General features: G+C 40.8%; 2 protein-coding genes across 2 annotated transcripts in view; one reads left to right on the plus strand and one right to left on the minus strand.

The window, feature by feature from the left end:
* nt5dc1 (5'-nucleotidase domain containing 1) overlaps positions 1 to 26,217 on the plus strand; it is an 80,578-nt gene that overhangs the window by 422 nt on the left and 53,939 nt on the right. Inside the window, exons 2-6 of the mRNA XM_085432910.1 lie at positions 1,167 to 1,258; positions 4,396 to 4,467; positions 4,557 to 4,666; positions 5,059 to 5,138; positions 5,238 to 5,319. Of these exons, the coding sequence (XP_085289036.1) occupies positions 1,167 to 1,258; positions 4,396 to 4,467; positions 4,557 to 4,666; positions 5,059 to 5,138; positions 5,238 to 5,319 (436 nt within the window). The remainder of the gene's footprint in view (positions 1 to 1,166; positions 1,259 to 4,395; positions 4,468 to 4,556; positions 4,667 to 5,058; positions 5,139 to 5,237; positions 5,320 to 26,217) is intronic.
* Positions 5,392 to 11,709, minus strand: col10a1b (collagen, type X, alpha 1b). Its single transcript, XM_085432909.1, has 3 exons — positions 11,628 to 11,709; positions 11,177 to 11,309; positions 5,392 to 7,832 (listed from the first exon to the last, which is right to left on the minus strand). The coding sequence occupies exons 2-3, from the start codon at positions 11,292 to 11,294 to the stop codon at positions 5,980 to 5,982; spliced, it is 1,971 nt and encodes a 656-aa protein (XP_085289035.1). The 5' UTR covers positions 11,295 to 11,309; positions 11,628 to 11,709; the 3' UTR covers positions 5,392 to 5,979.

The raw sequence follows: 26,217 nt of genomic DNA on the forward strand, positions 1-26,217 counted from the left end.
CGCGGCTAGCTTCACACGCACACAACCGTACGGTGGCCGCGAGGCGCTGGCTCGCAACACATCTGGAATAGAAACAACCCGTGGCTGGCCAGCGGGCTCAGCGGGCATCTGTGGCATTTTTCACTGGCATCAAGGCTCGCTGGTGAAAACGCTGGTGTGTGCTGTGGGAGGTTTGATGTGATGTGATGCTGCCGCTGCTGCAGTCACTCTGCGTGACTCACGGGGTGAACGTCGGCGGTGATGCTCACACATACATGTCTTTAAGTGTTTAAGTCCCCTCAGAGGCCTGCTGATAGCCAGCACATTTTCATACCCTTCTTCATCTGATGTCGTTAGAGTAAATAATAACAACACTGCGGACTCGCGGGGTGTTGCTGGATCCCGTGACATCGTATGACAAATAAATAACTGCTGAATCCTTGTTTCCTGCAACTTACCAAGGCCTGGAGTTCATTTGTTTTCCATCAATGTCAGATACGCACAGTTCAATTCTTTACACATATCACACAATGGATATGTCAGTGATAAAGATGTCGTCCAGTTTTAATAGACTAGTGTTTATTATCTGTGAGTGAAAACTAACTTAATGCCGTGATGTGGATTTTTCCTTTGATATTCACAAAGCATCGTACAGATATGTGTAACATGAAAGGTTTAAATACTGACAAGCTTAGTACGTGAACTCTCCAGTTTATAGTTACCTTCGGGTCTTTAGAGTCTGTGAGCACTATAATCCATTGGTTCCCTTTGTGGACCCATACTTTGTGCAGCTGTTTCTATGCTTATGCTGACTCATGGAGGTCATATTCTATAATAAGTATTTCTGTAAATAAAAAAAAAAATAAAAAAAACCTGAGCGGTTATGAGCAATAACTAGTTGTTCTTCATTATATCAGGGTCATAATAGGTCTTTTTTTGGCAATGAGTCTGTGTTAACTTGTTAAGAAAAGAAAAGCATGGTTTAGATATGAATAAATAAACCCCCAGTATAAATAAACCCCCAGTATAAAACATGTTGAAAAAATGCTAATAACCTTCACCAGAGAAGAATGAGGAAAGTCTTTAGTATAGCCTTAATTTGGAATATAAACCTGTATATTTTTGGCATTCTGTAGCACTCTCTGTACACTTCGGTGTGTGATGGTATGTGCTCTTTGTGTTTACAGCTTATCTACGAGAGCTTTGCCAGATATCTGGTGGAGCATAAAGGATATGACAAAGACCTGCTGAATCTAACTCCTGCTACCTGGGATTTCTGGTGAGTCAGCAGCAGCATCAGTTTTGTCGGCCTAAAGCAAAATGGGACAGAAACACGTGTAATGAATATCTGACGATCCCTCAGGTACTACATTCATCTGATATTAATGGCTAAAAAAGAAGTAACATCTTTGAAGAACAGAATGTTAACCTGCACTTCATCATTGATGAATGTATCTTTCCCTCTGCTGTGTTGACTGTTAGTAGGCCAGTACTAACCCATATCCAAGTAAAATCAATATTCGCATTCAGATGTCACTATCAGCACCCACCGAAGTGCAAGCATTCCTATTCACAGTTTTCATTTGTGTGAAGCCCTGAAGGGCAGAGTACCATTCAACCTTACTGAACATTTCATCAAACCATAGTGCAGACATATCAATTTGTTTCAAACCACAAATATTCTGCCTCTCATATGTACAAAACCAAAGAAGTGTGGACATACTGAAAGTTGTATTTTAATCACTTTTAATCAATCAAAGTCATTGCAGGAGCTCCACTTTGGTGGTTTTCTTTTAACCCTTGTGTGGTGTTCGTATTTTTGTTACTCAGCCAGTGTTCATGGGTCTGGTGGACCCGCTAGAGTTTTGGCTTTCCAAATTAACACTATCAAACAATTTTATGTCAAATTACTCAACAGATGTTTACTTCATCCCAATTACAAGCCATATGAACAGCAAACATGGTTAATTTTTTCCCTTTACCTTTGTTAGATCACATTTATGAATTAATGTGCTTCTCGTTTTTCTTTTATATAAAATGTTATAAAAAAATCTGTTATAATCAAGTGGAGTGAGTGGAAAGACACAACACATTTACACGTGAAGCAATATGTTTCACAACTAAATGGGATCAGCTGCTCATCAATGGTGACATTAGGCCCAGGGTTGTAAAACAGGGGAGGTGGTGCACACACTTATCCCACACTGTCCTGATGGCAGCTAGCTTGTCTCTCTGCCGTCGAGCTGGTCTGTCGTCTCGGTTATCAAAACGGATAATCCTGGAAATTTTGTTGAAGTTTTCCAGAAACATTGATGCATGGAAAGGTTCTTGCCGGTTTCTTCATCCCACAGGGATTCTGTGGATTCCCCTTTGGACCTGAAAACTCCAGCAAGGATAAGAACCCCAAAGTAGGCCTTTGGGGTTCTTAGATGGATTTGGTCCATCTCCTTCCACCTCTCTCCAAAAACACACCTTCCTTCTAGATTACTGCAATCCAGAATAATTTTCTGGATGGAATCTGGGATGAAAAGCTCAAATGAAGACTTGATGTCCTGTCAGCCGTGTTGGCCCTGGCTTATCACAGTAGCAGCTCTGCAGGGTGGCTCATTTCTTGGGCAAGAAGACCATTCAATTTCACCAGTTATTGACATCCATATTTCTTCACTTGCTGTCTGGTGGGCTTGTTCTGGTCCTGGAGCTGGCTGCAGATGGGGTACTCGTCTTCGTTTTGTTACTAAATGGTGCTCAACCTCATCCTCTTCTTCAAAGTCACTGTCAGACTCAGAAATGTGAAATATTCTGAAACCTCTTTGTCAACATCATCATCAGAAGCCCCTCTCTCTTCCAAAATCAATTGGATGGCCCTCGCAGCAGATAATCTTTTGCCATCTTGATCAGTTGTGATAAAGAACCACACTGGCAAAGTCTTATTTATAGTATTATGCCCCTAATTTGCAGGTGGGACAGGGTATGAGAAAATAAAATTTGGATCCCTAAAGAAAGAGGGTAAAATGTGCGGGAATGTAAGAGCAGACAGTGTTGATAGTTGAATTTTCAACAATGTTGCAACTTTGTGCGGAGCAGGAGGGGAAGAAAACACTATCAGCAGCACCAGAAAGGAGGAAGACAGAGTGTGGGAACACAGGACCTACACTTTCAACACTTTTATTAGACCTGGGTCCAGTGGACCCGAACACCTTGTATGTAATGTAAATGCGTGGGGGGAGGTACAGTATGAGGTCATTGAAAATTTGTTCAGATTCATGTTCTTCACAGAAAATAAGCCAAAGCCAATGAATTTCAGGTTGAAAAAATAATTAATTGTTTAATTTTTCTTTTGAAAAAAAACTGAAAACGGGTCTCACAGACCCGAACACCATACAAGGGTTAAGTATATCTTGAGTACTTTCACCAGGACAAAAGCATGAAAAAGAATGTCCCTTATATATTCTGTATAAAAGGTATGCAAAAGTTTTACATCTGAATGGGTCAAAATTTCCTCTTCAAAAGGGATGTCAGGACACAAAAGACAAGCTAATTCTTCAGCTAATTGGCTAATGCTAGCTGGATAAGGTAGTGATAGTGTTACAAAATTCATGTTGGTGTTTTCAGGTTGAAAAGATAATTAATAATGAATCAATTTGGAGTTGTTTTTGCACTTTTATGGCATCTACACCCTGATAACAGTCTTTAAGTTACAATAAAATGCAAGAAACTTTATTGTAATTTACCCACACATTATTTTTTTTTTATCAGATTTACAAAGTTGTGCATGGACACAGTCTTGTTTAATAAATGTTAGTCGTCTTGTGCTTTTACACCTGTGGCTCATTCCCTCTCCCTTTATTAGCCATGGATGGATGTAAATTCACAATAGAAATGTGTGTTTAGCAATCTTAGATCTGATATCAGACAGCAAAAGAAAAACTACTCAAAGGAGAAAGAGTAATGGAGGCTATCAACTCTACATTTAGAACAAAAGGACCTGGCAGATGTAAAAAGGAAAAAAGTACATCAGTTCGCAGAAAGAAAACATCAGCTATTTATAGCACCCATTTATTAGGGTACAATTTGAAATGTGAAAATATTGCTGTTAAATGTTAAATATGGCTTCACCTTATTATTTTGCTCAAGTCCAAAGGTCTTGCCTTGCTTAAAAAAAAGAGTTGTAGGTATGGTCAGACGTACGCCTGGTGTTGCTATAGTTCTACAGCACATTTCCCATTTATGCAAGTTTTTGTGCATACACATTCTTTATCCATCTGGCTGTGGCGTATAAGCATTTTCCACTGAACACACGGTGAAACCAACAATTGGTAGGCTCAACAGATGGCAAACAATTGCTTGACCACTGATTTTGTACTTGTAAATCAAGTAACTGCAGATAGTTTTTCTAACAGAGACTTTTGTGTTCAGTTTTAAAGGGCTAGTGGTGGATCTGGAGGATGGAAACCTTGTAAAGCTAGCGGAAGATGGAACTGTCTTAAGGTATGAGTCTGCATCATGACAGTTTCAGCGTTCACAGAACTTCAAAGTGAGATGATAACTTTATCACGGTTTTTCTTCTGTTTGAATAGAGCGACACATGGAACCAGTGATCTCAGCACAGAAGAAATCATCAAACATTATGGCCCCAAAAGAGAGTGGAATCACTTTAATAGCCTCAGTACCTCCTTCACGAGATCTTGTATGATGTTTACATCCATCTGTATCAATCAGTAACTGTAAGCTGTTAGCTCCTGACCTCTTAATATCTCCCATATCACTAGAGACCTGTGGGTTGGTGATGTCTTCTCCTTTATATGGAAATTTCACCTATTTGGGATACCTTACTGAATAATAATCTTAAACTGAATAATAAGCTTACAGCAGATTGCATGTGAAAAACTTGATTTGAAAGGTAATATCTTTCACTGTAATGTTTTTGAAACTGTGCTTTTTTAATTTGTGGCTAAATGGTTTGCCAGTGACTTGTTGGAGCTTAAGCAGTTGAGAAGCTAATGTATATTTTCTTTATATTTTTTCAGTTTTTTTTTTACATTTCATTCATTTGCTAATATTTTCTTTTGGTCTTTGCAGCAAAATACTACTTCTATGATAACTACTTTGATCTGCCTGGTGCCCTTCTCTGTGGACGAGTCGTTGACATGTTGCACAAGGTCATTTTTGTTTTTTTACTGTGAGATTTGTAATATTGGTTGGCATTTTCATGAAGAGAACACATACTGAAACTTAATTTATGTTTGTTTCTCAAACAGCGAGGAAATGAGGTGAATTCTGACTTTTGGAAAGACATGGTGGCTGCCATTGACCACAATTACAACACATCTGCGTTCAGAGGTAAGAATTTTATTACAAACCTGCATACATTTTAGATTTCTTATGAGAAGAACACAAATTAACACACATAGGTAATCTTTCGTTTTCAAATAAGAACTTTTATTCCATGTTTGGTCAGTGAGTGGTACATAACTTAACACATCCAATGAGACATAGTTGTTTAGAAAAAATGGTTTGAATTTTTTATATCTTACGTTCCTTTCCTGATCACAGTGCTTGTGAGAATGTGCTGATCTCTAATGACATATAGTACACGTTTGCCTTCTTGTATGTCTTTTTATATGTATATTACAGGAAAATTCTTAAACAACAGACATTAATAAAACAAACACAAGTAAAAGACATGCTGTAAATGTTACAGGCAGTTGTAGAGCACCACTTAAAGTATCATGTATCTTATGTTGTTATGTTTCATGGATTTTAAAATTCCAAAGGCACACACAAAGTAAACTGGGGAAAGTGATCATTTTTAATCTGCAATAAATTTCTGAACAACTTCTTAGCAAATTGAAGACATTTAATGAGGCGGTTAAACCTTTAAAACTTGTAACCACATTTTTCTTTAATCTGCAATCCAAATTCTGAACTTTGTAAAGTGATATTTTTCTCTGAGTATTTAAATGTTTTATAAGGTTTTGAGGTTTATTTGGATTTGTGAAATCACGTTGAGGCAATCAAGAACCCAGAGAAACCGCAGTGAACATTATCGGCAGCAAATATGCCATTACTCTCCTCATCAGGGACCTGAATATAGACTCTGTCACCTGTATACAGCTGGAGAACAGCACTGCCTGCCATCTCATCCAGGAAGCCCTTGTTGTACTCATCATAGGTGAAAAGAACTGGCTCCTCATTTCTGTAGAGGGCCACCAAAGCATTGGCACCATTGACATGAAAGTGATAGCTGAAATAGTAGAGGCCTGGGACCTGGCAGGTGAACACGCCACTGTGAGGGTCATAATGGTTCTCGCCATTGTACAGAATCTGGTTAAACTGAATAGGGGTTACCGCTGGGGGGTAGGCCGTGGTTAGCACAGCACTAAAAGCGGACATAGGAGCCTTAATCATCTGAGGCATCACAACCTCATGAGATTTGATTGGCATGCTCTTCTCATGGTGGTAGACCATTTCTCCTGGTGGACCAGGTGGTCCAGGAGGACCAGCAGGACCTGGGAGACCATCATGACCTCTGGAACCAGGAATTCCAGGAGGACCATGGGGACCAGGAATTCCCTTAGCTGTCAAGCCAGCTGGGCCAGGTGGACCTGGAAGACCTGGATGACCCTTGAATCCAGTGGGACCTGAAGGACCAGGAGGTCCAACGGGTCCCATTGGTCCAGGCAGTCCAGACTCACCACTTTTACCTGATGCTCCTGGGGCGCCAGTGTGTCCCTTTGGCCCTTGGGCACCATTAATACCTGGGAGTCCTGGGGCACCTTGATGGCCTTGTGAACCCTTTGGACCTTGAGCACCATTATGACCTGGGATTCCCGATGGACCTACTGCTCCAGGGGTACCTGGTTTTCCAGTGAAACCTGGAGCTCCCTGTTCTCCTTTGGTTCCTCTTGGGCCCGGTGCACCTACCATGCCAATGTCACCTTTGGGCCCAACTGGGCCTGTCTCACCCTGAAATCCTCTTGCACCCTGTGGGCCAGCTGGACCCATGGGACCAGTAGCACCTGGCTGACCGGTAAATCCAGTTGGGCCTGGCTCTCCTTTTTGACCAGTAGTTCCTGGACTACCGGGGGCTCCTCTGCTACCTGGAATTCCAGGTTCACCTGTTTTGCCAACACCTGGCATGCCAGGTGAGCCTGGTTGACCAGCAGGACCCTGTGGACCTTTTACTCCCATTGGTCCAGGCATACCTGGGGTGCCATTCTGACCGGGTTTTCCTGGTGCTCCTGTGCCTGGTTGCCCAGTATGACCCTTTGGCCCTTGCACACCCATTGGTCCAGGTGAACCATCTCTTCCAGGCTCACCAGGCTTGCCAGGTTCTCCAGGATAACCGGTGGCACCAGGTTTACCAATTCCAGATTTTCCAGGCATTCCAGATGGGCCCATTGGCCCAACAGGCCCTGCTGGTCCTTGAACGCCAGGAACTCCAATGCCTCTCTCTCCTTTGGGTCCATGAAGACCAGGAATTCCAGGATGTCCCTTTAAACCAGGCTCTCCTCTTGGACCCATTGCTCCAGAGATCCCAGCTGGTCCAGGTTTTCCAACAGAAGAAAGTCCAGCAGGTCCAGGAGATCCAGGGGTACCAGGTGCACCTCTGTGACCCATTGGTCCAGTTGCGCCAGGCTGACCTCTTTCTCCAGGCTTTCCAGGGGCGCCTGGTTTTCCAGGGCTACCTGAGACACCAGGTTTACCTGCTTGAGTGAAACCAGGTGGTCCGGGTGGTCCAGGTGGGCCTTGTGGTCCAGTGTGTCCCACACCACTCTTTCCAGGAGGTCCAGGAGGTCCCATTGGTCCTGGCTCACCTGGAGGACCTTGAGGGCCTGGCTGGCCTTCAACAGCTAGGGATTACAAAAACCCACAAAAAAAGTAATTAATCAGTTGATAGAATGTATATGTCAAAATGTTATTATGCCTCCGTTTTTTCTGGTTTTAGCTTTTGGTCAGCTCTATCTTTATCTTTGAATTTAGTAAATGTATTGATGAACTGAAATTGAATTTATATGTTGAGATAGTGGCTTCATAATAGAGCATCTTGTGTCCATTTATTGTACAGCCTTTTATGACCCTTGAATAACCCTGACATCTGATATCTTCTCCATAAGATCACAATCTGACTTGAAACACTGATCCCTGTAAATTGTGGAGTGGGTTTTTCACAGCATGATCTTCACAGCACAGTAATCTGTGGTGTTGCTCCCACACAGTTTATGCTTGCTGGTATAAGACCCAGTTGTACCCTCTCCTATGAACAGCAGCTGTATATGTCCACCCAATACTGCACCCATCCTTTTCCTGTACTGCCCATACTAGTAAATGTGTAGTTGGTGGCATCAAATCAACATCATCTTAATGCATTTCGTGCCATATAAAGTACAATACAAGTACAAGTAATGGCTAAAGTGGGATGAATATGTGTGCTAAACTGGTGTATAATGCCAGTTTGTAGTGGAAGTTAGTGTTCACTAAATTTACAGCTATAATATAGGTGTAGTTAAGCATAGTTCCTTTTCTCCAACAATACAAACTATTTATAGCTTTACTCCAATTTAACAGTAGATAGGGAGCATCATGGACAAAGTTGGCAGTTTGTTCTTCAAACCTAAGGTAACACACATAACTTCCAGACAGTCTAGTTGTGTTGTCTCTTGACCTCTTAACATCAAACAGGTTGCTAGCAGACTGGTTTGGATTAGGATTAGGTTCACATATACCATGTATCAGGAGTTTTTGTCTTTTTTGAAATATGCAAATAGAAATCGTTAAAAAATGGGGGGTTAACTGCAGGATCAAAATGCATGTAAGAGATTTGATTTGAAAGGCAACATTTTTTAGTTTCTGAAAATATGCCCGTTTGGTGAAAATCAACCCTAACCTCAAGTCTTTTGCAGATGACATGGCTGAGATTAAGAGATTACATTTGTTGTTCATGCATTGGAATTTTTACTGATGACTTAAACTTACATGTATTATTTTTCAGTTTGGTACTATCTTAAAGTTAATTTAATACTTTTAGTGAAAGTAAAGTAAAGGACACAGTTTCCAGAGCTGTCTACCTTTAAGTATCTTTATAAATAATATAATTATCATTTTCATTTCTACTGTAAAAATGAAAACCTGAGCACTCTGAGCTTTAATATTAACAAGACAAATCATTTATATAAATGCTGTAGCTTTTCATCATAACTCTGGATGCATCCTTGTCAAATGAAGCCCTGTCAGAGAAACAAATCAAATGGTGCTGGCCTCTCTTTTGAGATGGTGTTTTGAGAAAAAAAAGTTCTCTGAGAGGGCTATCATTTTCCTGTCACATAAAGGCTGTGCTTGAAACCTCACAGGAGATGTTTGTCCAGAAGTGGGAATTTTTGGCAGCCAAGAAAACCACAAAATGAAGGTGATGATACTGGCCTCGGTAGCTAACCCCTGATCTGAACTGCGTGTTGCCTGTAAACACTGTGCATGGTTAGGCTCACATTCCATGTAGTGTCATTATCCACGCTCAGTTTGGCTGCTTCAGTAAATACCCCCTCAGTCTGACTCTTGATTCTGTCTTTTATATTAGAAAGACTGTTTCCATTCTTTCAGCTGAGTGAAGGTCCATTAAATTTGCTGTGGTTTGTTTGGGAGATTTACTGTTTGAACTTATGAGAGCATTTCTCCGCAGCCTGTATAGGTTTTTTTCCCCTTGTAATTGTATGGTGTGATTTTAATACCACAAGGCACTTTGCGAGGGCGTGCCTGCAACGTGGTCGCAGCATCTGTTTTGGAGATTTGTCAAATTTGAGCTTGCATTGTTGACTTTGAAATCTAGATTTACGTAAAGGCACACAAGTCAAACCACATCAGAGCAAAGCAGCAGAAATAAGTCCTTCTGAAAGTTTGACTCTTTGTTTTGTTGGGGTATAAAATTTAGTTTTAGGCATCATCTTGGTTGCTGTGTCATAACTACTGCTTTGTTTTTTATGACACATGCAGTATACACAGCTTTCCTCTTTAAACTTAATTTATCCAGAGCACAAGTGCTTGCTTACAGCCCTACCCCACCTTTCAGTTATATACAGCGGTACACAGCAGTTTACTTGGCCTGCTTGATAGCACTTAATTAAGGAGGGTGGCACTTTCCATATGTATATGAGTCAGGAGTTTGCCAGGATATGTGACATTCGTAGCGATGATAATTATGATGAGGATAATGACGTGTAGCTTGTTGAAAGATTGTCTTCAACCTATGTAAAAGGCTGCTGTGTTTGCAGGGTTCATGCAGGTTATCAGATCAGCGGTGACAGCTCAAACGGCAATTTTTGTCGTGAGGTGGTGACTTGAAAACCTTGCTTTGAGTTTCCTTTTTAAACCTCTTAATGTCCACCAGGTTGCTGGCAACCAGTTTATCGTAAGGGACGGAGTTAGGCTTAGGTTCACATCTCCTCCCTTTATATGGAATATTCAGGCTAGCATACCCAAACTGGAATCTTGTAACAGTATGAGGCAAAAATGTCTGTAAAAGGCAAAATCTTCAAGTTTTTAAAGCTATGCTTATTTAGTATGTGGCTAGAACCCTACATGGTTTGCAAGCAACCCAGTGAATATTATAAGTTTTATTAAAAATTACTACTATTTTATTTTGGTCAAGTTTTTAAACCTTTATACCTTTTGTAACTTAATGTCCACCAGGTCAGTGCTGACCTTTGTAGAGTTTGGTGAACTGTACGCTTAAAATAAATGTATGCCCAATGCAGGATCTTGTAGTTTCTGACAGTATGTGGCTAAAATGAAACCCGACCATGACCATGACCCTGGTCTTCAGTAACCTGGTGGGCATTAAAGATGGTAGTATTGGAATGATATGGCTTAATTCATCTTATTCATCATTTGTACTGTTTCCCTCATTTTTCCAGCAATAGAGCAGGTTACAAAATATGACAAGTGTCATCTATTCCTTTTTAGCACTTTCATTTGGTTTTAACTGCTCAACAAAAATGTGATGGATTATGAAACTGATGGAGTCTAAAAGAGGTGTGCGTTCCAGCCTGCAGTCATTTGAACACTGGGCTTGTCTGGAGTTAACATACTAAAAGAAATAGATGCACTTTTTGCATGTTTTTTTAAGGCATGTTTTCTATTCTGGCTCCTCCTCGATTTGTTATTGGGATTTTTATGAAAATAAAACACACACAATAAAACTCACCATGACTCTTGACAGGGTAGGGAGTCTTGCTCACTTTTGGGACATGATAATACCTCTCAGGCGTTGCCTCAGCTAATGCTAGGAGGACGAGGAGGAGGCTTGTTACCCTCAGGTCCATCTTGTGACGCTAAACCTGCAAAGACAAAAAAGAAAATCACTTTTATGAGAAAAAGCATCTTCACATACAATCAGTGCAAGTGGAGGAGATGGCCAAAAATTAAACTGGCTTGTCCTTTTAAAAAAAAAAAAAAATCATACATCTATTGATTCACTGCTAGAGGAATATTTTGTTGGATCGGCACTCTCAGGTGCAATCTCTCTCCTGGTGTAAACCCAGCTGCAGCACATGGCTCATTACAGTCAGCACTCTGACCCACCTCTCAGTCAGAGCCAGGCTCCAGCTGGGAATCCCCTGATACATTCCCCTGAAATCAGGCAAAAGCCACCTTACCGGGAAGGTTTAGGCCTCTGGAGAAACAGTGGGGAACTTGGGAGGCTGCTGTCCCGGCGTGGTGCTCGTATATCCTTAGTTGTGGAGTCTCTCTTGACTGAGCGGCTGCTGCTGCTTCCCAGGGCACTGGGCTCAAGGTATTTATACTGGTCTTTAGCAGCGTGGAGGATCTGCCTGCTGGAAGTTCCTCCCTTATTCTGATGTCATCTTTAATGATGGTGCCATGTCACTTGTCACTCTAGGGTGATTTTCTCTCTCTCTCTCTCCTCACTCCTTCTGGTTCTCTCTGTCTGTGCGGAGCAGCAGCAGTCAGGGGATTCCTAGCAGACTTTCTATGGGTGACATGTCCCAGTGAGGGTGATCTGTGAACATAACACCTTTAACAGCTCTTTTGACTGGCACTCTTGTGACAGATGTCTGCGTTAGTGTCCCTGTTTAGCATTTTTAATTGCACAAACATAGGTGTTTTCTTAAAGTCTAAAAACATCAAGTTATTGACTAAGTGGGTTGTGACGGGATGTTTTTTCTGGAAAAGTAAAGACTGCAAGTCTGACAATATTTTCCTCCAGTCGGAAGGCTCTGTACTGGTCAGGCTGTGGTGTGCTATACGGAGCAGACAGCTATTTTCAGTCACATTGGGTTAAATGTGAATTTGCACCCATCTTTTAATGGGTGCTGGAAACTTTCCCTTTCTCATGTGTAATTTTCAGCAGACTGTGTGTATTCTTCTAAACGCATTTCCAAACTCAGCAGTCTGACCTTTCATTTGTGTTCAGGTTTATATTTCTCAGAGTAAAAACATGTCATGATGCTGGCATGTTTATGTCTGTATATTGTCTGTGTAATTTTTGCAAACCAGTCTGTGGTTTTTGAGGCTGAGATCCACAGTGCAGCTTTGAAACACCAGGAGGCAGAAGTGAGGTTTTTTTCTAAGACGCTCACCTGCTTCGTCCTGTGAGAAGCCTCCTGTTTGCGCTTCAGGCTCAGGGAGCTGGGTGCTGCTCTACCAGTGCAGCTGGAGGATAGCTGGAGTGAAGTTATTGTTAGTGTGGGATTTTTTGTTTTTGTTTTTTTTTTAATGGCAGTCTGTGTTACAGAGAAAAAAAACCTAAATTGTGTAATTGGACAATGATCTAAAGCTACATATCTGAAAAAGGCATTCTGCTTTAGTTTTAATGTTTAACAACAGTCATTTACTAATCATTTAAGATCAATGTTTAGACAAAAATAATAAAAACATATTAAAACCTTTCAAAATAAATGATCACTTTGCTGTCTGCAACACATTTTTAAAAAGTTGTGAAAGAGGCAGCAATAATTGTACGGTTTTTACTAAGTTAACTACCTTTAATTTAGCAAACTCCCACCGTAAGGGTGTGTTTTAACTGATGAAACTGTGTCGTACTCAGGCTCGGACATCTGATTGCTGCCTTTTATAAGTTTATTCCACAACCATAAACTAACACCAGTACAGTAACCGTGCCTTTACAGATGCCAGGTAATCAACTGAAAGACACAAAATAAAACAACCATACAACATTAACAAAGCAACACTATTAATGACAGTACAGTTTAGTAATAGTCATATTTATAGCTTTAACACGTTACTTGGTTAACACAGAAACTCACCAGCTCGGCTTCATCAGTCATAACAGCGATATCAATGAAAAGAAGATCCGGCAGGTAGGATCTATGAGCGGCCGTTAACACGTACCATCCCAGACTTAGATAAATCACTCCGTCTTAAATACATTTGTCATTTAAAGCAAATATGAGTCTGGCTGATAATAAATCACAACAAACAAATTGGCATGTTAGTAATATGGGAAGAAACCACACAATAATAGACTAGGACAGTTATCTAATATCAAGCAAAAAAATAAACAGTAATTAGGAGAAAAAAAAAGAGCATCCCAGAGAAACTGAATCCCTCAGAAGTAAAGATGAGAATGAAACACTTTTTGGGCAAATAGTTTCATAGAGTAGTAGATTTTAAGAGAATTCTGGGATTTTAGCATTTACAATACATAATAGAAAACAATCCCTTTATGCAACAGATAGGGCTGAAAACCAATACTGCATGATGGTGATGATTATATAAGTCTTTATTGTCAACATGTTTGAAGAAAACGTGGTCAAGGCCCTTTTTCCTTCCTGTACTGTACCTTGAAAAAACATATTTTTTGCGCTTTTTAAAGTGGGGGATGTTTATACATTGCTTCAGGGTTAGAGTAGGTTGTAGGGAGTTGTGATCTTTGGGTCTTTAGACAGCACTACATCATTCTGGAAATCACAACACGGGCACAGGACCACTCCAGAAACCACTGAACAATGAATTAGAGCCAAGTTTATTTAAGATGGATTGACAAGAAGTGGTGTGTGCTAATAATCAAACCCGCTTATTATCAGCACCAAGTTAAAATAGCAGGACAATGCCAAACTCCCCTGCCAGCAGTCTAGACCTGCTACCCTCTGAAAGTGTTATGAAATGGAAGCTTGAATAAGAAAACATGTGCCATTCAAGACTGTAGCAGTTGTAGCAATTGGACTCTTCACTTCCACAATGCTTATGCTACAGTCATAGTAGGCAAAACAGTGACCAGAGGTTGTGGTGCAAACAAAATTATTGCAACCATGTGCAGTGAACTTGTGATTTCAATGCTTTTGGTTCCTTCAACAATGGGGACCAGATTGGTGTTCACTTGCAGTCATCAAGTCAGCAAGTTTCGTGCATCTAAATGGTGATAAAATGGCCAGAAGTCAGAGTCAGTCCGCTGTCTGTTAAATTGCCAATGATTGGGTCAAGAAACTCAAAAATTCCTGCTCCAGTAACATGGTTGTTGTAGAATGGCAATTTAACTAAAAGATGACCAAGAGCTTAGCAAACACTGTTTTTTTTTCTGACTAACTTCTTTTTTTCTCTCATCTGTACTTTGGTGTGACCAGGCAAGTAAAGGTGTAGTGAAATGGAGCATTTGGTATTAAATTCTTAAGGAAGGAGGAAGGTTTAACATTCTTTACAAAAAGTCCAACCAGACGGAATTGATGCTGCAGCCACTGGACGAACTTCCCAGGTGGAAGGAGTTATCATTTTCTGACTCCTGTCCCATTAAATGTACTAAAGGCCATCACTGTAATACTTTAATGTTACAGTGTTACAGGCGTTTCCATTCGTGACCCATGCATGTGGACTGCTTGTTTTTTGTAATTGTCCTATGATCCTCACTGACATGCAGATCATTTACTTTCAGTCACATTTATCCCTCTGTTTCATGCTCTTTTGTTACTTAAATGTGAAGAATCATCTGCGACTGTGCTCCTGGAATTTGTTTGAAAAAGTACAGAACTTTCAAACAATACTTGTTAGATGGGTGGCTGTAGCTCAGGAGGTAGAGCAGGTCACCTACTGATCGGAAGGTTGGAGGTTCAATCCCAGGCTCCTCCAGTCTGCATGCCAAGTATCCTTGGGCAAGATACTAACCCCAAGTTGCTCTCCGATGCATCCATCGGAGTATGAATGTGAGTGTAGTTAGAAAGTACTCAGTATAGAGGTAGTGCTTGTGAGAATGGGTGTGACTGGGTGAATGTGGCGTGTTGTATAGAGCTCTTTGAGTACTCTGGGAGAGTAGAAAAGCGCTATATAAGAATCAGTCCATTTACCATTTAGATGACTGAGTGGACCATCTATCTTTTATCACACTTGTAGCTGTGGCCAGTAGGTTCTCATATGACATCAGTTGGCTAGAACAAGCTTTGGTTTGGCTACAAGTTAATAGCTTGAAGCCAAGCAAGCAGTTGTAATTTATCTAGGAGTTGCCATACTGAGATTGGGGATGGGCATTTAAAGCAAAAATACTATTTGATGTTCACAGAGAACTATTCGGACTAATTCCATCTTTAACTGTGGGAGATGCTCTAATGGGTGTCACCACTGGTTTTGTAGCTTAACCAAAGGTCAAGACCGTGGCCATGGTTAACTCTGGCTCCACCCTTCCTGGTAAGATTGAGTCTCATTAGGCTCCACTCGCAGCCCATGTGATATTTATACATTCAGTGAGTAGTCTTTTTTAAATTGGTTTTTCTGTTTCTCTTTCTGCCTCACATGACATTTTTTTACACATGTCAAGTAGAATAAATGCAAAATTCAGTAAGCAAAAAAAAAAAGAAATCAATGAAATTAACAAAATCAAATTAATGAAATAAGAATAAATAATTGTATTATCAATAAACATCATGAATTGTATCTAAAAGTGGTTGTGAAGTAATCCTGATGATAGCCTGACATGGTTGAGGTTGACAACCAGTACAACTCTGACTCATGACTTATCCAAGTAATGCTTTCTGCAGCTTAAACTGTGTTAACTTCCTGATCTTCATCAGCTTACATCTGCTGTACATAAGAATCGTGACTGGCCTGGGACTGTGTAATATATCTGTGGTTTTAGAAAAGCCTTTCCTCCGCTTTCACCGTATCATTTACCCTGCCAGCCACAGATGAGCATTCAGCGAGCCATGGGCATCTTCGGTAAACTCTTTGAATGAAATGACAGAGTAGCGTGGGAGGTGGAGTCGACATTTAACAAGTTTCTAAGCTGCAGATACGCCATTGCATCTCACCATGAAAGTGGCAGTGACCGCAGTGAGGCATGGCTCCTTTTTTATTTCAATTGGATTACTTTTTTCCATTTTGGTGTGTCAGAATTAATGCCTCCCTATCTAAATCTGGCCGCTGTGAGGTTTATTGTAAACGGCTACTTAGATTCACAGCCTGTATTTGGGCGAGTTTGTGCTGTGTATGGTAAAAAGCAGTCATAAAGCAAAAACATGTAATTAGGAGGGGAGATGAGCTCGATAAGAATTAGTCTTCAGTGTTTTCAGACACCTTGTGATGGCAGGCTGGGTTGCACTTGTGGGAAGGGTCTGCTGTAAACGTTGTTTTGCCCCTCCAAACATTAACACACTGCCGCTTCATTCCAGACATGACTTAATTCTTCTTCAATGGCTTTAATTAACTCTAACAGAGTTTGTCCCCCCACTATACTCAGCCTCTGTTTTCCACATTAACTTGAAACATGTTTATGATTAAGTCACATTTGTGTTTTCTGTGATTCTGAAAAAATGTACTCTGCACCTCAGCTGGCAGAGGAACGCTCACACCTTTTGTTGTCCTTTTTCCAGTTTGTGTTGTCTTTTTTAAAATCCCATTGTGTGTTTTTCTATAGTTGAATGCATTTTCCCCCAGATTTAGCCCAGGAATAAACAGTATATTGGACAGTATCAAACCGGCAAATTAAAATCCAAATCCAATTCAAAAATTGGATGTGTTGTTAAATGACTACTGAATTGTAATTTGTATCTTTGGACAGAAAGTCCAGTGTGGTGTGTCTCGGTGTGTCTGTAACTGTTGGATGTAAAAAAAAAAAAAAAAAAAAGGACAGTCAGTGGTATTTGCATAAACTAGTAACGCACACATAAATGCACTCGGCAAAACTACACAAAACAAGTAAATGTACATGGGATACAACGTTAAGAACAAAAACAACCAAAATGTATGAATTTTGGTGCCAACAAAATCTGATAGCTCAGTGTCATTGTCTCTGGCCAATAGGCAGGGGTAAAAATATTTGAATTTTTTAGTAACTGCGTCCAGGTAATTTAAAATACCCATAATGCCATAATGGCTCAGTCACACGGTCCCCAACCTTTTTTGCGCCACGGACCAGTTTATGCCCAACAATATTTTCACGGACCGGCCTTTAAGGCGTCGCGGATAAATACAACAAAATAAAACTAGTACCAGTACCAAAAAAAAGAAGATTTATTCATAATACACGTGAAAAGACCCAGGAAAACCGAGTTAACGATAAAAACGATAACAAAATAACGCTGAAAACCGATAAAAACTCTGAAAACCATACATTTCATACCTGAGCCTCAACTCTCGCGGCCCAGTACCAAACGACTCACGGACCAGTACCGGTCCGAGGCCCGGGGGTTGGGGACCGCTGCACTAGAGTGAAAGTAGGGTCGCAACCTCTTTGTGTTTGGGAAAAATCTGGTTGCCCTTAGTTATGTTTGATTACCTAGAAATTAAACATGAGGCACTATCAACCTCTGTGTGATAATGTGTTCCAATCTGGGAACCTATCACCTGCTGACTGGATGCTGTTGTTATTGGTGCATGCAAACTGTGACATCATCACACAGCCAGCCTTGACCTGCTGCAGTCAGAAGAAGTCAAAAAAGAAAACAAAGCGTTACTGAGGTTTTTCCAGAGCTTCCTACAAGCATTTCATCCGTCTTCTGGGGGCAACAAGACAAGACCTACAAGACTTACATAATTTCCTTAGGGATTATTAAAGTAATATGATTCTGAAGATTTTCTGTGCCAGAAAAATTTATGAATGAAATGAAAAGACCATCAAAAACCATCACTTAAATCATATGAAATGACAGTTTCAAGATTGCATTCGATTGCAAATGTCTTTAATCTTTTGCTCTTAGTAAAACTCAGACTGCAAGAGGACTACAACCAGGATCCAGAAAACTCCCTGATCCTGTGTGCACATACGCAGGGATTTTTAGAGATGACCCCAAATTAAATAAATTTTTTAAATTAATTAAATTTATGCAGTGGACTTTTTTCTTAGCTGCCATCCACACCCATGTGATGTTAGTAAGTTAGTCAGGCTAGCTCTTTGTTAATCTGTTGACCCCAAACCAATGTTTGGGCTCCATTTGTAGCCAAATACTCACAGAGGCATGGACTCTGTAAGACCTCTGAAAGTGTCCTCTGGTGTCTGGTGTCAAGAAGTTATCTTTAGATCATTTTAATGTATTTATTTATGCAAGTTTCAAAATTTTTTTACACATTCACAAACAGCGGGACAGAAGAACACAGACAATAAAGACAATAACAACCAAAAAAAACAAACAAACAAAAAAAAAAAACAGAGCAACAAACCACACAACAGGGTACAAGGCCAGCACTTATTAAAAACAGCAGAGAAGCAAACAAAGCAAGTGGTATACATGTCAAACAACTCACAATCTAGTGAGTCCAATCCACAAGATCAAATCCAAAGATCGCTAGGAGGAGCTGATAACAATCATGCAAAAACAGTTATGGGCAACAGCTCAGAATGAAAGCAGTTAAAACAATGTGGTCAGGACCCAGGGCGTGGACTGTCCTTCTTAATGTGGTCTATAAAGGGCCCCCATATCTTCCTGAACTTCTCCATGGAATCAGACGTAGAGAACCGAATTTCTTCCAGGTATAGACAGGAGACCATCTCCTCGAGCCACCTCTTGAAGCAGGGAGGGGAGGCAGATTTCCACTCCCCCAGAATCAAACGTTTGGCAATCACCATACCAAACATGAGGGCCTGTTGAACAGCAAAGGGAAGTGCCAAGGAGTCGCCGGAGCAGCCCAGGATCACCATAAGACAGTCAGGATACAGTTGCCTATCATAAACAGTGCTATAGAAACTAAAAATACTAGTCCAAAAGGCTGTAAGCGTAGAACAGGACCAAAAAAGATGCCCAAGAGTACCGTCCACAAGTTTACATTTATCACATTTGGGGGAAACATTAGGAAAAATCTTGTTCAATTTGGTTTTGGAATAGTGCAGTCTATGGACAACCTTAAATTGAATTAACTGAAGCCGGGCGTTAACAGAGCATAGTTTTATCCGACTTAACACTTCAGCCCATAGATCGTCAGAGATAACCAAACCAGTGTCCCTTGTCCAAGCCTCTTTAATATGGCAAGAGGGGGCTGCCGAAGAAAAAAGGTTGACAAGCCGAGAAATTAAGTATTTTGAGGTGGGAGGTTCGTTCATCATATTGTAAAAGACATGCTGTATGGGGATGGTATCTAAATTTGAGAATGCTTGCTTGACATAATTCCTAATTTGTAAGTACCGAAAAAAAAGACTTGTAGGGAGATTGTACTTTGTCTGAAGCTGAGCAAAAGAGGCAAAATGATTGTCGATATAAAGATCCTTTATAGCAATTAACCCTTTGACAGGCCATTGTTTGAAAGCAGCATCCATTGTACTAGGCGTAAAGCTAGGATTGTGGCAGATCGGGGCAAAAGTTGACACTACCGGGAGGTTCAAGATTCTCTTAATTTGATTCAATATTTTTACGGAGTTGCAAAGAATAAAGTCATCACATGCACTTTTAATAACCGATTTTGAAAATAAGATAGCTGGCAAGGATGCTCCAGTGTGCTCGATAGCAGTGCTAAGCTCCAATTCGAGCCATTTAGGGCTGGACCTGCATCCCACAGCATCACCAACTATAGGCAGATTCCAGAAGACCCAGGCTCTGGCATTACAGGCCCAGTAATAATGTCTGAAAACTGGAAGGCCCAGACCACCCTCGTCCGAGGGCTTTTGCAAGTGAGACTTCGAGATGCGGGGGGGCTTGTAGGCCCAAACGAAAGGCATGATAATGGCATCCAACGCTTTGAAAAAGGAAGACCTGAGAAAAATAGGAACGTTCTGGAATAGGTACATGAATTTAGGGAGCACAACCATTTTGATTATATTGATATGGCCAATCATTGAAAGTGGGAGAAGTTTCCACCTATCTATCATACACTTGAGCTCATCAGTTAGAACCGAATAATTAAGCCTGAAGAGGAGTTTTGAGTTCCTAGGGATGTTAATACCCAGGTATGAAAAGTAATCCTGGGAGACCTTAAAGGGCAAACTAGACAGGAAATCAGGGCCCAGACCAGACGACAGCGGCATAAGAACAGACTTCTTCCAATTTATGGTGAACCCTGATAGGTGGCCAAAGCTGTCAATCAGCTTAAGAAGTGGAGGAAGGGAGATCTTTAAATCTGAAAGAGCCAATATGATATCATCTGCATACAGACCGATGGTGTACTCTGACGTGCCACAATTTATACCAGAGATATGGGAATTGGCTCTGATGGCAATGGCCAACGGCTCAAGAGCTAAAGCAAAAAGCATTGGAGAGAGGCAACAACCCTGCCTTGTCCCACGGTGTAAGAGGAACGGGAGCGACCTCTCATGGTTGGTAAGGACCGAGGAACGAGGGCAAGCGTAAAGCAACTTAATCATATTCAAAAAATTCGACCCAAAACCAAATTTTTCAAGAGTAGCAAACAAATAACTCCATTCCACTTGGTCGAAAGCCTGCTGGGCATCGAGTGAAATCACCACAGAATTGGGCAGTGTCGTTGAGTACATCGCATTTAAGAGACATCTAGTATTAGAAAAAGAGAATCTATTGGGGATAAAACCCGATTGGTCAGGATGAATTATAGAGCCTATGTGCTTATTTAACCGGTTGGTTAGGACTTTAGCAATTATCTTTTGGTCTGAGTTGAGAAGACTTAGGGGACGATAGGAAGAAACATTAGTTTCGTCTCTGTCTTTTTTCAGGAGGAGACATATATGGGCATCGTAGAAAGAATGAGGGAATGAGCCGTTTAACACTGCGCAATTTACCATCCGAAGTAGCAGGGGAGCGATAACGTCAATATGTGTCTTATAAAGCTCTATCCCGAAACCGTCCGGACCACATGCTTTTCCATTAGGAAAGGAGCAGATTGCATTTCTAATTTCCTCCAGCGTAAAGTCTGCATCGAGTAAGCCCCGTGCAGCCTCAGGAAGAGTCGGGATGTCTAAAGCATTAAGAAAATTAGTGATTTCAGCAACTGTGGCCGTAGTACTAGATGTGTATAACTGACAATAAAAACTGCGAAATCTGTCATTTATCTGCTTGTGATCGGACAGCAACTGGCCAGTTGCAGAGAGAATTCTGTGTATCGCCCTTTCAGCTTGAATGCCCTTCAGCTGTCTGGAAAGCACCTTGTCAGCCTTTTCACCAAGCTCAAAATGCTTCTGTTTTAATCGACGAATACAATTCATGACCTGCTCCCCCAACATGTGGTTGTAGTCATATTTCAATTTGAGAATGGTATTAAGTGTGTCAGCAGCCCCGGTATCGCGATACTTCTCCTCCAACACAGACAGCTCTGCCTCAATATTAGTACGCAGCCTGAGTTTGTCCCTCTTCTGAGAAGCTTGATAAGCAATAATATGGCCTCTAATAACGACTTTAAAGGACTCCCACAAAACAGAGTCTGAAACTACACCATTATCATTAAATTGTAAAAATTCTGCGATTTTAGTAGATAGGTAAACCGTAAAAGAGTCATTTAGATATAAAGAGGGGTTAAATTTCCAATTGTATTGGGGGGTATATAGGTTGAAGTCAATTACCGTTGAGAGAGGTGCGTGGTCCGAAACTAAAATACTGTGATAAGTGGAACTAACCACTTTCGAAATAAGCCTGGAATCAATAAGAAAATAGTCAATTCTACTGAAGCTGCCATGGACAGGGGAGAAGAAAGAGTATTGCTTTTCTAACGGATGCTGGTGCCTCCAAATGTCAACCAAGTCCAAAGATTTAGTAAGAGTATTGAGTACAGAAACAGCTCTCAAGGTTGGGGCCAGGGACGCAGAAGACCTATCCAACAATGGATCGAAATAACAATTAAAATCACCACCGATAATGATATTATGGTCATTGTATTGTGAGACAAGATTGAATATTTTACTAAAGAAGTCAGGGTTGTCAAAATTAGGGGCATAGATGTTCAAGAGGACTACAGGGGTGGAGTTGACTGTACCTGTAACAAGTATGAACCTCCCACCTGGATCACATATCTGAGTTTTGAATATAAAAGGAATAGTTCTGCGAACAAGAATGGCAACCCCTCTCGCCCTGGAAGAAAAGGCGGACTGGTACACCTGTGACACCCATACCGATCTTAATCGCCTCTGCTCTGAAGGTTGGATATGGGTCTCCTGTAAAAAAATTATATCAGAAGACAGAGATTTTAAATGCGAAAATACTTTACCACGTTTAAGAGCTTTGCCCATACCCCGACAATTCCAGGTTGTAAAAGTGATGTGGCTCATCCCCATCTTAAGTGAGTGGATGGTGTACGACGATGTGGAAGGACAAAATGAAGGCTTTGAGGTTTGACAAATAAAGAGCTGGCACTTACATCAAAAAACAAAAACGACACATATTTAGAAACAAGTAGACCCCCCCCCCCTCCCACCCCCACCCACCCCACAAACCGCAGAAAAAAAGATAGCGGAACACCCCCAATATCCAACAGGGAGGCTGACTGAACACTAATACTCAAAGAAAATACCGTGGAGCCCCGTGCGCCCCACATATAATCTATTTAACAAACATGAAAAACAAAATTGTGCACCAAGTACGAAAGATCCAACTCAAATATCTAGATGGACATAAAACTTTAACCGTTGCAACAAAACTGCAAATATGCAGAAATGAGACAGAGCATACAGAAACATGTGCATATTCCCAATATCACAACGTAACACAAATACTGTAGAGGCAAAACCCAATAGGCAAAATAGGCACTGTACACCGTTTCAGTGCGGGAAAGAGATGAACTCTACAGTATGTAAATCACAGTATGCAAACCAAAAAAACCTTTATATTGCGCATTGATCAGCTGAGGACAAAGATGTTGGATCAAAACATTCAACATAGCTGGGTAGAGAACATTACTGCAGAAAATGCGCGAATATATCTTTAGATCATTTTAAAATTAGACTCACCCCAGCAGTCTCTTCCTAATTTATTCCCTTTCAGACCACTCTCAGCAAATACCACAAAATAATACACAGCTACCGACTAGGTGCACCCCAGCCACATGAGAACATCTAAAAAGAAATGTCACTGATATTTATATCAGCGTTTTAGTAGCCTCCTCATCTAAGACCCAAGTCATTCTCTTGTCATTTGTGATATATAATGCAGATTTTCTCATCTTCCTATCTTTTCCTTTACACATTGTTTGTTTGGTTTTTTTTTGGGTTTTTTTTTTGTCTCCATATTGTCCTGAGCCCTGCAGCCTGACAGAAAGAGGAAAATAATTGCAGGTTGATGTGCCTAAGGAAACAAGGAAGAGTGGAAAGCAAGAGCTAAAGATAGAGTGTTTGAGATGGGAAGTGACGGTGGCTAAGATTTAACGTTTTAATAAACCAAATAGGCCACTAAGAGGCACTTAGAGCTTTATGATTGGAAAGACTAAAGCTGGACCTCCTGGCTGAGTCTTGGCTGCAATTACAGGGATCCAAAGACAAAAATCATGGTTGCAGGCTTGACCAACCTGAGGCTAACTGTAATTCAGAATAGCAACTAAAGCCCTCACTGCATCCTTCTGGATTTTCTTTGCCTTTTTTTTTCATCCTGACAAAATCTTGCCCGAGTCATTATGAAATTATGGAGAGGTTGGTCTCATGAGAAAGAAAAATTAAAGTCAGAAACACAGAAGTCCATGGTTACCAAATCAGATTTTGCTCTCATTTTAGGATTTATTTCAGGAGCAGGTAATGGGTTACTTTAAATCTAATTATCTTAATCAAGGCTGAGTGAGTGCTTTAATGACCAGCCCTTTTTATTTGTACCAAAGCCTTACCTCTAACTCCAGCTCATAATAAGCAGGTTTTCATGCTGCTGTTGCAATCTGCCTATCCCTGCGACTGAAGAAGAACCTTAATACTTTACTCACTCGCACGTCTTGGTCTTTGATACATTATATCATGTTTTGTCTTGTGTAGGTTGGAAACTAAAATCAACAAAAGCAGTAGTTCACCCCCCCAAAAAAATCCTGTGTACTGAATGTGATTACATGAATTTTATGAATAAACTAAACTATGAATGTAAACCTAGTGAAACCCATATTCACATATACACACTGGTGTGGATCAGACCACACCCATCTTTGAACTGTGTATTGTATTTTGCAGGCTGTGACACCCTGTGTAACAGGACCAAACTAAATCATCTAAATCATAAAGCTCATTGTCATTGCTCAGTTTGGAGGTGAAAGAATAATATATGAGATCAAACATGAGGAGCTTCCCGCTGTGGTGACTCGTTTTGGCAAAGTAGCAGCCAAAAGTAGCTTTAATGTGTACAGCCAGGGTGAAAGTACACTCTGAAATTGTCTAAATTCTAAGATTCCTTGCATCAGAACATAAAAAACAATCTATTAGGCAAATACAACCTCACTATGCAACATGACAATACACAGTGTCAGTCTTTATTTAACTGAAGCCAAGAGCAAAGGCAATGTGTAAGAAACTAACTAACCCTTACTGCTTCAATAAGAATTAATAGTTATTATTTTGGAGTTAAATAAGTTAGGTTCTACAGCAGATCATTTCAAAGCTCCATGGCACATTTGTCTTTGTATTTGTGTTGGTGGCCAAATCACTTCTATCATGGTTTTGGGGTTTTACAGTGAAAGGTGCTGCAAAACAAGAGGCTGTTTGCCCGTTTCAAGTCCTCAGTCCTTCCATACAGCGTTTACCTTCTTCTTCTCAATTCAATTCAATTCAGTTTTATTTATACAGCGCCAAATCACAACAACAGTTGCCTCAAGGCGCTTTAAGGTAGACCCTACAATAATACACAAAGAGAAAAACCCAATAATCATATGACCCCCTTTGGCAAGCACATTGGCGACAGTGGAAAGGAAAAACTCCCTTTTAACAGGAAGAAACCTCCGGCAGAACCAGGCTCAGGGAGGGGCGGCCATCTGCCATGACTGGTTGAGGTGAGAGAAGGAAGACAGGATAAAAGACATGCTGTGGAAGAGAGACAGAGGTTAATAACAGATATGATTCAATGCAGAGAGGTCTATTAATACATAGTGGTTTCTTCTAAACAGAAAGCTATGCTACTTGGACTCTCTCACTATTTTTGCCTGGTGCATAAGAGGTAGACAGCACAGCTCTTTCCTGTTTACAGTCATTGTACTGGTTGTCCAGTGTCTCTGGGAAGCACTGCAGACTTGGTCCTGCTGCTAACTCACTGTGGAGATGGTGACAGCGGTGAGAAAAGGTGTTAGAGGCCAAACCCAGTGTCTTAAACAGCTCCTTCACTATTATGCATGTTTTTTTTCTTTTTTTGGAAGAAGTGCTAGTGTTTAGCAAACACACAATTACAAAGCACAAGCACAAAAATGGACAGAGCAATAGCAACTGTCTGCTCCTGCAAACATCCGAGTCAAATGCTGTATTTCACTGATTATGAGTCGCTGTGGAAGAGAAAAAATATTGGATTCAGTGTCTTGTTGAAAGGTGGAGTCATTTGAAAGTTTTGTTGTTTACTGGCAAACTCCTTCATAACATGCTCTTCTTGTTGATTACATCTGAGGTGACATTCTTTACAGCCTTTTTCTGGAATTAAATGGCGCTCAGAGCTCAAAAATGTTTATGCCACTGAGAGAGCTTTATGATCAGAAGACAGACAGTCATACATACACCAGTCACCAGTGACATGGTCGCGATTAGGTTGACATCCACGCCTTGATGTGCAAATCTAGACCACATAGGCTTAGTTCAGCAGGGTTTTAGGTTTGGGAGCAGTTACCTGGCAGCTGCTTCGGGGGAAATTACGTCAAACTTTGAAAGAGTTTTTCTGTACCGCAGCGCCTGTATCCATGCAAACAAGTCCTTAGCTATTAGCCATAATAGGGCCTGTGTTTTAAACAGTT

Source organism: Copadichromis virginalis, linkage group LG15 (genome assembly GCF_057382275.1).
Source record: "Copadichromis virginalis isolate Kocher_CV1m ecotype Utaka linkage group LG15, C_Virginalis_male_GT1.1, whole genome shotgun sequence".
Taxonomy (NCBI): Eukaryota; Metazoa; Chordata; class Actinopteri; order Cichliformes; family Cichlidae; genus Copadichromis; species Copadichromis virginalis.